We start from the raw sequence: 10,757 nt of genomic DNA, 5'->3' as shown, positions 1-10,757 counted from the left end.
TTTGTCCTGCAACCTAGCTTCCCCTTATCCATTTACCTTTATGAGATAGCGACAAACATAAAAACGTATAAAAAAAGTTAATTCAAGGATTGTAGCTTCGAGGGACCAGTTATGCTTTATGCATTCTTAACGCCAAAGCAAGTATATCAAAGACAGCTCTTAGTAAGCATTTTAGGAAAAGAATTCAGTTGAGCGACTTGTTACAATTGATTGGGCTGTCTATTAAATGAAGCTCCTAAGGACCTTTTGAAAAAGAGACTTGGCATTCTCGATAGTTTCCCTTTCAGTGTTTTAACAAATTTGGATTTTATAACTATTCCTGTTTTAAGCTATCAAAATTAATGTTTCGTTTGACCATTAAAATGACTAGTTAATGCAGTTCCCAATTTTAGTTTTCAATATGTGAATGTTCGAAGGAAATATAAGGTTCGTCTTAGTTGTCACTTTGTGGAATTTAACAAACAAAACTAGATTCAAAACAAATAATTGAGCAATGGGCATAAATAGAACATGAACCAATATTACATAATTCGTTCCCCTCTACAATGCAAGCAGCAATATTTTTCCAGCATTATTTGGAATCACAATGTGAATTTGAAGAGTCGGACTCAATTGGATGACATCTATGAGCCAAACCAGTCTCCAAAAAGACATGCATGCTAAAATACAATCATTAAGTTACCAGTGACGTTAATATCTCAATGATTAGCCTCTTTTATTCGAGGTGAGACTGAATGGCCTGAGTCTGTCACCTCTTCAAGCTCCAGAAAGGTGTAATTATTTCTACAAAAAATATGGAACCCCACTTCTTGGGCCCATCATAGCATTATTCTCCTCAGTCTCAGTGAAATATTTTACATCCCTTTCCTGCATTCATGGACTGCAAATTAATTGGCACCCAATAATAATGTATTCAAGAATCTGAAGACAAAGTTAAAAGATAAGTGATGTCCAATAACAGTACACAACCTAACATACCATGTTTTCATTAAAACTCAAAATTGAAGCAACATTCCCACAACGATAACAATAGTTGGGCGCAGACCATACCTGTCATTTCTCCAAATGGTATAGTTATCTATCACAACTAAATATTGGATGCAATCTAGCAAAAAATGAAGCTTTGAAATTTTCAATTTTCTAAGTAGAAAAAATATAGTAGTTGTAATGTAATAACACACCGTCACTAAACCCCTGTCCTGAAACATGTATTTAAGACCTTCCTGAACCAATTGATGTGCTCGGCAAATAAGTTCTAAGTTATTGATATGATTGAACTGCAGACAAAATAAATGTGTGAATGCTTAGTCACAGAATTAGCCCTTGCATTTCTGTTTTCTTGCCAAAACCCTGAATTTGATAACAATAAAGAACTAAATATGCCATCTTCAGAATCAAATTGTACTGAACTAATAGAAGAATAACATTAACCGGTTGAATTTTCTCTTACTTCAGATGTAACTTGAGATCCAAAAAGCCACCCAGCACCACGAGGACTGACTGCCCAAGTTTCAATTTCTTCAGGGTCACTCCACATTAGATCACAGAAGGGCCCTTCGTGTGGTATTTCACAATTCCTCTCAATGAGTCTCATCTGGAAATTGCAATAAGAAAATGAATCAAAAAAGAAAATTATCAACCATGCTTCAAAAAGTGAACTAATAGCTTTCAATCAGTTTTTCTCAGTGACCTGATCAATTGTCCGTACGTCGGGAGAAAGCCCTCCATGCACACAAAGTACCTACATTTCATGGAAACTACTTTATTGATTTCCAATTAAAATGTTTAATCTACATGATTTTATAGCTGACAACAAAGAAGTTCGAGGGAAGCATTCGTCAAGTTGAACTGAAACTCTATATTAAACTTCAGATTTATGAAATTTATTCATGCCACTTCATCTTTCTGTGCACCAAACATTACTGTTCTTTTACCCAAAGTTCATATTTGCATGTCTAAATAAGACAGATTGCATTGAGCCTGTAAGTATTCTACCTTACCCTTCCATCAATTATTGCAGAGAGAGTGAGATAATCAAATACATCCGTGCAATAACGCCATGCATTTGCATTCCCATATTTACGCTGGCACTCATCATAGAACCCATAGACCTGAAAGCCATAGCTTAGTTCCATGACAAACATAATAGTTTATAACATAAGTAATCTACATTTTTGTATTTGTAAAGGAAAAACTAATAAAGAACGGATATTTACTTTTATTCTAGTATAATCTTAGCTTTGAAGGCACAAGATTCATTACACTCAATAAACTGTAGTTTCAAGAGGATTTATGAACAGAACCCATATTATTTATATGCATGTGTATGCATTTATGGCATATAAAGGTTCAGAATTTATCCCAAAAGCCATCCTATTGATGACATTGTTAGAAATTAGAATCATCTTTGTTTTTGCAGAGAACAAAAAAATCTGGATTTTTAAATACAAAGGGAATACATAAAAAAGGTTAATGGAAGACACAGAAAGCAGACAGCCATGGAGTATCCTGGTTTGTTTGCTCTCATGCCATGTAACTGTGCACTGTAAGGTTTTGAACTTTCATTTGTAAAAACAAACAAAAGTCATCCAGATGCAATTCATGTTTTGGTATGCTTATACTAGGAAAGTAAAGGTCACAACCTGAGGTTGTGAGTGGCCAACTTCCAAAGTAAACATATATAGAAACAAGCAAAAGCAATTCATAAATGATTATCTTTTGGTATGCTCACGACAAAAGGAAAGGTCACATGGCTTCAAGAATAGTGTAATATTCACACTAGGAAGATAAGGGCCACAAGGCAATATGGATATGTATTTTACTCAGTATCCATGACCAATGAATGATTACCCTCATTTGTGAATTCCTTTTATCTGCTAAACACAACTGACCAATTGTGATATTGCTATGAAGATTTAACTGTGTGATTTTGAGTCAAACTCATTGACCCATGTTTCATGAGTAGTGATTCAACATGAATCCATCTCTCATGAGAATAAATGGAACACTTGGCACTCATTGGATCTAGGTGATGCTCACAAGGGTGAAGCACCGGGACTTCCTGGGAGGTCACCCATCCTAGTACTACTCCAGCCTGAGCGCGCTTAACTACGGAGTTTCCTCCATGCTTAAACCCAAAGCTTGCAACCCCATTTGCAAAACCTTCACCAAGTGTTGTGCCTTATGAACCATTCATTAGAAAGCCCCTTAAGCTCATCAATTGATAAGTAGGAGATAATTTCCACAGCAAGTCAAATTGTGATATTGCTATCACGATTTAACTATGTGATTTTGGGTCAAACTCATTGACCCATGTTTCGTTGACACTTGGTGAAGGTTTTGCAAATGGGGTTGCAAGCTTTGGATTTAACCATGGAGGAAACTCCGTAGTTAAGTGCGCTCAGGCTGGAGTAGTACTAGGATGGGTGATCTCCCGGGAAGTCCCGGTGCTTCACCCCTATGAGCATAACCTAGTACCAAGTAGTGAGAATCACTACTCATGAAACATGGGTCAATGAGTTTGACTCAAAATCACACACTTAAATCCTGATAGCAATATCACAATTTGACTTGCTGTGGAAATTATCTCCTACTTAACAACTGACCAAGTCACCATATTCTATCAATCATCCCTGCACTTGATTTCCTATATATGAAGGATTGGTCCTGTTGATTTCTGGTGCAATCTATCAAGATTGACTCCATCAGCTGGACTGAAACTACACAATTCTCATCCAACCATAATCCTGTGTGGACAGTGTCTCTTTTATGATTAGATTTGATTTTTCACTTCCTTTAAAATTAATGCTTCACACATTTGAGCCCAGAAACCCAAGTAAGCATTTTAGTTGCTCTATTTTTCTCCCCCAAGCATCAATTTCCATCAATGGTGAGCATTAGTTCCCACTAGCTGGTGTCCTGCTGCTACTTTATTTCCATCTACTGTCCACTGTGTCTTGTTCTACCCTTGGGATGTTTGGGACAACCACGTGCCAGATATTAGCTGTCAAAGCTTATTTAACATGTTGATGGAATATTTTTATAATCAATGGCATGGCCATCTGCACGTTAAGAACTGTACAGCAGAGGTTTTACAAATACCTCAACTAAACAAAGAGAACAAGAATGCTCATCTTAACTCTGTAGATTTCCAATGTTTGTTATATCTTAACTTATGATGAATTTCGTAATCTAGACTAAAGCCCCACATAAGGCATTTGGCCTGATACTTCCACTGTTCTGAAATTTTCACCTTGACTGCTGCTACCGTGGCTTTCAGATCAAAAAGTCAATTCAAGCTACCAGTAACTCCTCTTCTCGACCACTGATGCCATTGCCGAGGTTTTTTATTTCATTCTCATACTCCTACAGGTTTGCTGTTCCACTTGGGTCCTCCAACTTCAAGTTCACCTCTTGCAACTAATTGTTGCTTATTGCAGGACCCAGAACTTTTCTTGTTTTGTTTGAATATGTTTACCATCTTGAGAATGTATTTGGTAAATTGCCAAATATTCCTTGTTAATTAATGACATTGAAAATAGTAAATACAGAGGAGATTACACAGCTAGAGTTCAAGATGGATTGAATGTTTCATAAATTGGGCACCTTACCTAGTGCAAATGACTTTAATTCCCTCAAATCACTACCAATGTACTTCATGATATTTCAGCATGTTTAGCATTCATTACCTACCACTTGCCAGCACCGTCCAGGAAAATTTCAATATTCATTGATCATTCACGACCAGAAGCTACAATCATATGGTAGATTGTCCAGCAATTGTGCATCTGATGTACTTTTATCAGAAGTTTCAGAACCCACCCCTTTGCCCAAACACATGTTTAAAAATCAATACATTTCAACAGCTCATTCATCAGCAATAACACTATAATCATAAGTTGTCAATGATTATGACAATCTTGATATTGTGTCCTCAATGGAAGCTTGGGGTTTCCATGTAGTCAGAAAGTTGTTCTGATTCAGTTCTAACAGTGTTTCATGTGGACACACCCCGAGTCCAGCAGATATTTGAAACATCCCATATTTCCTGGGCACGTGGACAACTGGAAGAGATCATGCTCCTTTTCCAGAGTCAGACAGCCTCTTATTTTTTAAGATTAAAATTATAAGGTAACTTTTAAGGAAAAAATGCTAAAACCCTCTTTAGAAGGTAAACGAGGGAGAATTACTGTAACTGCAAATTCAGCATATTGCATTTACATTTTAAAATTTTAGCTGCTTTTAGCTTGTTTACTTTATTAAGTAGGCCTCTCCCAGCCACCCCCAACATTTATCATAATTATTGACATCCCGAAACCATGTCCCCATATCCCTGCATTTGCCCATTCCCTAAATTTGGAGAAATGTTGGTTTTACATGTTTATGACTGGTACTTTAGTATTCAAGCAATCTTGAGGTTTTCAACTATTCATTTCCGCCAATATCATTTTTGAGTGATTGGAAAGGCATGTTGAAAGCATTGTCAGTTTATCTTCTCATTTTGGAGCTTTTTCAATACTGCAGATCTCCCTAAAGGTCTCAAATTTGTAAGCCTTTTACCATACAATAGAACATACTAATATAATGAAAAACAGGATGCAAAGGATTCAGGCATTCTGAAAATGTTTAGACGATCAATATGGAAGGATACCTGTGTGATCTGCCTGCTCTCATGATTACCTCTGAGAAGAGTTATATATGCTGGATACCTGGACAAGGAATTTGAAAACAAGAGTAGAAATGAATCAAAATTCAATGGAGGATATTATGTTAGTCAATTTAGGTAAAACTACTAAAAAGAATCACATACTAGAACGCCTCATTAAACTGACTATTAATAGTATTACAATCATATGTTTTGGCAGTCCTTCGATTGCAGTTTCAAAAAAATTGGTGAACAAAATGACAATAACAAGCAACTATGCAGTAAACTTCTGCATCTGAAGTGCAACAGAGCATGTAACACAGACCTTCCTCCAGCTGACAGCTTTTCAAAGCATTCCATTACAGTATGAAATTCCAAAGGCATTTTCAGCATTAATAGTCAAGAAACTAAATAAGCTAGTAAGACATAAACAGAAATCTTGGGCTACATAAACAAGGAAGAATTAAAAGAGATGCCTCCCCCCCGACAGCCCCCTAGTAGAGAGAGAACGGAGGCTGCCAGCAAGTAATGGATTCACAGTAGCATCAACCAATATTGAAAAATACGAGTCCTCAAGTTTGACTCCTAAAAGAAACCATGTCAAAGCAGATTTGCAATCAATCATGTAGAACTGTAAGATAATATCAAGTGTATACTTTGGATTGTGCAAGGGTAATTCCTAAGAAAACAAAGATATCTTAATCCTAAGAGAATAATGCAAGGAAATCAATTTAAACATAGAGAACTTGTCATGAATGGCAACTTTCATTGTCCCAGTGGAGAATGAAGAAATCCCCATGATTAGTAAGACATTCCAACACAAAATCAAGAATATGAGAGAATCATCCTACTACAAACTGTAGGCCTTAAGATCAAAATGGTTTCAACAGTACATAATTATGAGAATGGAAAATCTATCTCAATGTGCCATCCCAAGTGGTTTATTTAAGGGCCATCTAGGAAAAATATTGTAGAAACTCTCGTGGCTAAATTAACATAGATCTTGTTTAGATCTCTATGAAAAAGAGTACTATTCACATTCACCTAATGAGCCTCCCAAGTCCCAACAATATGATGCAAGAATAGAGTCAGTTGAATACAATTCATCTTTGCAGCTTGTGTAAAACTCTCAAATAAGTCAATGTGGGAAACTAATGAAAACCCATTTGTAACCAACTATGCCTTACAATTATCAACTAACCATCTAATACAAAATTTGTTTGATATATCCACTTACACCAATCAAGCACACCCTTTCCTTAGAAAAGGGGACTGAATCCCAAGTATATTTCCTAACAACTGCTGGCAGTTGATGCTGTCATTGATGTCAACCCTCTGCCTACTTGGAGTAAGAACTTGCTGATATGTGTATATGGTGTTGACCTCCTGTGTCAACCCTCTTCTTACTGTGATACTGCAGTTGTGAGACCATGAGATGAGATGGTGTCATTGATGCTTGTGATGTCAGTCCTCTGCTGATATGGCTGTGAAGATGTGAAGAGTTTATTTAAGGACAGATATATACCAGATATGATGCTTCTCTGGTATTGGTATGTTGCAAAATGCAGAAGCTTGTGCTGATGTTGGCTGGTTGATTGTGACTAATGGCTGATTATTTCAATTTGTAGATGTCCAGCTACTTGGTGTTGATGTCTGCATCATCATGTTAAAGTTGTTGTATTGCAGTAAATTGTTATGTTGTTGGTCAGGATTGTTGCAGTAAGAATGGGTGTCAACTCTCCTTTGTGTTGATAGTAATCAGTTGGGGACTGTAACAAGATTATGTCATATTAAGGTGACGATTAGAAGAGTGGCATTAAGGGGAATTAAGATAAGGATTAGAAGCATGAAATAGAGATAAGACAAATTGACATGAAGATTAGAAGCATGACATTGAGCTAAGAGGAATTTAGATGAGGATTAAAAGCATGACATTGGTGCTGATGGGTGTGTGATGCTACTGTTAATTCCTTGTAACTTTGACAAGACAAGTGTTCTGATTTTCAGATTAGTTTGATCTGGATGCATGAGTTCCCTTAAGTATTGGTCACTAGAACATATTGTCCCCTCTAGACAGATCGGCATTTTCCTTATGGCTTTTATAAACCTTCTTATTTACTAATGTGGTTAGTTAGTTACTAACCATTAGTAACTCTTGGAATGGGCACCAATCTTGAGGAAACAATTATGTTGTTAAATAGGCCAACCTAGAGAGGGACATGTCCATTCAATGAACATGCCCCTTGAGTTAGGTATAACGGAGGGCTAGATTGTAGATTAGAAGACACACCGAAATCAATAAGTCTGCTCTTTTAGCAATCTACCCAAATAGGATCATCTATAGAGTGTAAACAATTGACCAAGATCCATGAACTTAACATGGTATCAGAGCTTAGTTCCTTCGTGGGAAGCTTAACCGCTTGAAGGTAGATCCATTCAAATTTGTTGGGTTTAATCTGAGGTTTTTGAAGATTGTTGTGACTACTTGTATTGTTTCTACTATGGATGAGAAACTATTGCTTGAGGAAGAATTTGGCAATTCAAGAGATTGTCATTGTGTGGGACTACAATGATATTCTAAGTAGTAGATTGATAATAATTATCTTTCAAAGTTGGGCGTTCAACATTGTAGATTTTAGGCATTGCAAATCCCTGATAAAGATGTGTAAGTAATATTGTTTTCAGCATGCAAAGACCCTATATCTGGACGTGATTTACCTGGATTCTTGGACGCTGCATTGTTGGAGGATTGGAAGGCAATTAAACCCTGCTAACAGGACTACGATTTGGGGTTATAACTAGCCATTATGACCTGCAATGTGTTCCTTCAATGTGACAATTAGTTGTCGGCCTGAAGCATCATTATTAGTGTCATTCAACTTTGTTATTTGAACCTGCGATTCTCTGGTATCAAGAAGCACCATCACTACAGACCTGCATTTAAAGAGAATAGTTCTCTATGCATTGGCATGGGAAGTAAATGAGAGACTCTTGCTGGAAATCATGGAACATTACTCAAATAATCAAGAACCTTTAGATCGTATTGAGGCGGACTTCATTTTGTTTGCTGATCTTTCTTGACATTCTAGGTTGAATTGAGTGCAAGTACATTCATAGCAGCACCAACGGGCATCCTAGTTCTAGCGTGAGCATTATCTAACACCAGCATCAGGATTATTGAGGCACGTAGGTGGAGTTCTTTGGAACTGTGGCTGCGTTTGGAATACAAATCCACCACCAGAAGCTATGTAATAATGGAATATGTTTGAGGAGTCAAGATTGAAAACTACAAATGTAAGAAAGGAATATAGGGAGATATACATAAAAAATAGTTATTAATCAGATATGATTACGATCAGAAATGGTTTTGTGCTTGCCAATCTGGACAAGTGATTCTTGAATTCACATCTGCGTGCATAGAAGGCCTCCGTTAGAGGATATGAATGGTCATGCCTTTCACAAGGAAGGGGCATTGGGATATGAAAACATGGAATATGTAGTGATTATCTGCCAAATTCAATCAACACTTCTATACTCCTGTTGCAACACATCAAATGAAAACAGAGATGACTCATATTAACTTGTCTTGTAACGATTTTATCAAGGGTGGCAATTATATTAAGGAAAGTCACCTCCTTACAAATCTGCGAATACTTTAATGTGAGAGATCATCATTTTGTTTAGAACATAGATTGGATAACACCAAACTTCTCGAATGTTAGATGGTCGAATTGACACATGGACAAGAAAGAGTTGTCATGTATAAAGCGCTTGAATCCCACGTGGATACCACGACAAGGAATACAAAAATAGATCAAATTAGCGGGGCATAGCAATTTAGCAATAGCAATGTCATGTGGATCAAAGTCTGCAATGCTATTTCTAAAGAATTGGATAGATTGTGCTTTATTCTTGGGATCAGGACTATGATATGAGGAGATAATATCAGACTGTGAACAAATCAAGGAAAAACTACTCCCAATAGGCAATGTATGTGGCAAACATCTGACGTGGCATTTCCATCAAGGAAAGTATTGAATGCTATATGCTGGGCTAAACTAGCAAAGAGGAGAACCACTTTTGATATGTGAAATGGTGAGACTTGTGGGAATGGTCTCATTTAATCAACACCCATAGCAAAACCAACAAAACATAACCAGATTAAGAGGATGATTGAAGATAAGTGGTAATGCGAATGATTAATTGACGTACCGGGTTGATTGATGAATTTCATTCTGTGATCAGTAGTATATGGAATTGTTTGACAATTCCAGGTAATTGCTTACGTGTTCTTCCAGAAGGGGAGATGGAATCAAGTTAGAAACTTTTCTTGGCACTCGTCAAGACTCAAAATCAAAGAGTCCGATTTTTTTAATCATAAGATATGGAGACATTTGTAGAATTTACAGCGAGTAAGCCGAATGTCGCTCTACTGAAAGGAAACTCCTATTCAGAATAAGTTTGATCCACTATAAAAGGGAACCTTGGAATATGAACAAATGATTCTATAATCTTAGAAAAACTCAATTATTTTGTTTGAGCAGGAGTTCATCAATGAAGATAACTCGGGGATAGAATCACTGATTGTTAATTCCTTGTAACTTTGACAAGATAAGTGTTATGATTTTCAGATTAGTCTAATCTAGATGCATGAGTTCCCTTAAGTATTGGTCACTAGAACATATTGCTCCCTCTAGATAGATTGGCATCTTCCTTGTGGCTTTTATAAGCCTTCTTATTTACTAATGTGGTTAATTAGTTACTAACCATTAGTAACTCTTGGAACGGGCACCAATCTTGAGGAAACAATTATGTTGTTAAGTAGGCCAACCTAGAGGACATGTCCATTCAATGAACATGCCCCTTGAGTTAGGTATAAGGGAGGGTTAGATTGCAGATTAGAAGACACACCAAAATCCATAAGTCTGCTCTTCTGGCAATCTGCCCAATTAGAATTATCTATAGGAATGTAAACATTTGCAGAAGATACTGAATTTAACATGGTATCAGAGCCTAACCGCAGATGTAAACAAAATAGAAGAATTGCATGACAGCTCTGCTGGCAACTCCAAATTGGGTCAAAAGATCTAACCTTCTCTAAGCATATTAGGCA

General features: G+C 36.8%; 1 protein-coding gene across 2 annotated transcripts in view; it reads right to left on the bottom strand.

Moving 5' to 3' along the window:
* Positions 1-486: 486 nt before the first annotated feature.
* LOC149547734 (phytochrome-associated serine/threonine-protein phosphatase) overlaps positions 487-10,757 on the bottom strand; it is a 106,906-nt gene continuing 96,635 nt past the window's right edge. For both annotated transcript variants that reach the window (XM_089791802.1, XM_089791801.1), the window contains 7 exons: positions 5,651-5,708; positions 2,001-2,111; positions 1,691-1,741; positions 1,451-1,594; positions 1,182-1,277; positions 979-1,050; positions 487-867 (listed from right to left, as the gene is read on the bottom strand). In XM_089791802.1, coding sequence (XP_089647928.1) covers positions 784-867; positions 979-1,050; positions 1,182-1,277; positions 1,451-1,594; positions 1,691-1,741; positions 2,001-2,111; positions 5,651-5,708 — 616 coding nt within the window. In that variant the 3' untranslated portion in view covers positions 487-783. The remainder of the gene's footprint in view (positions 868-978; positions 1,051-1,181; positions 1,278-1,450; positions 1,595-1,690; positions 1,742-2,000; positions 2,112-5,650; positions 5,709-10,757) is intronic.

The sequence above is a fragment of the Cupressus sempervirens genome, chromosome 7 (assembly GCF_028749045.1).
Source record: "Cupressus sempervirens isolate cs-2001-9-10 chromosome 7, ASM2874904v1, whole genome shotgun sequence".
Taxonomy (NCBI): Eukaryota; Viridiplantae; Streptophyta; class Pinopsida; order Cupressales; family Cupressaceae; genus Cupressus; species Cupressus sempervirens.
Note: the sequence above shows the minus strand (reverse complement) of the source record. Positions and strands in the feature narration are given on the sequence as shown.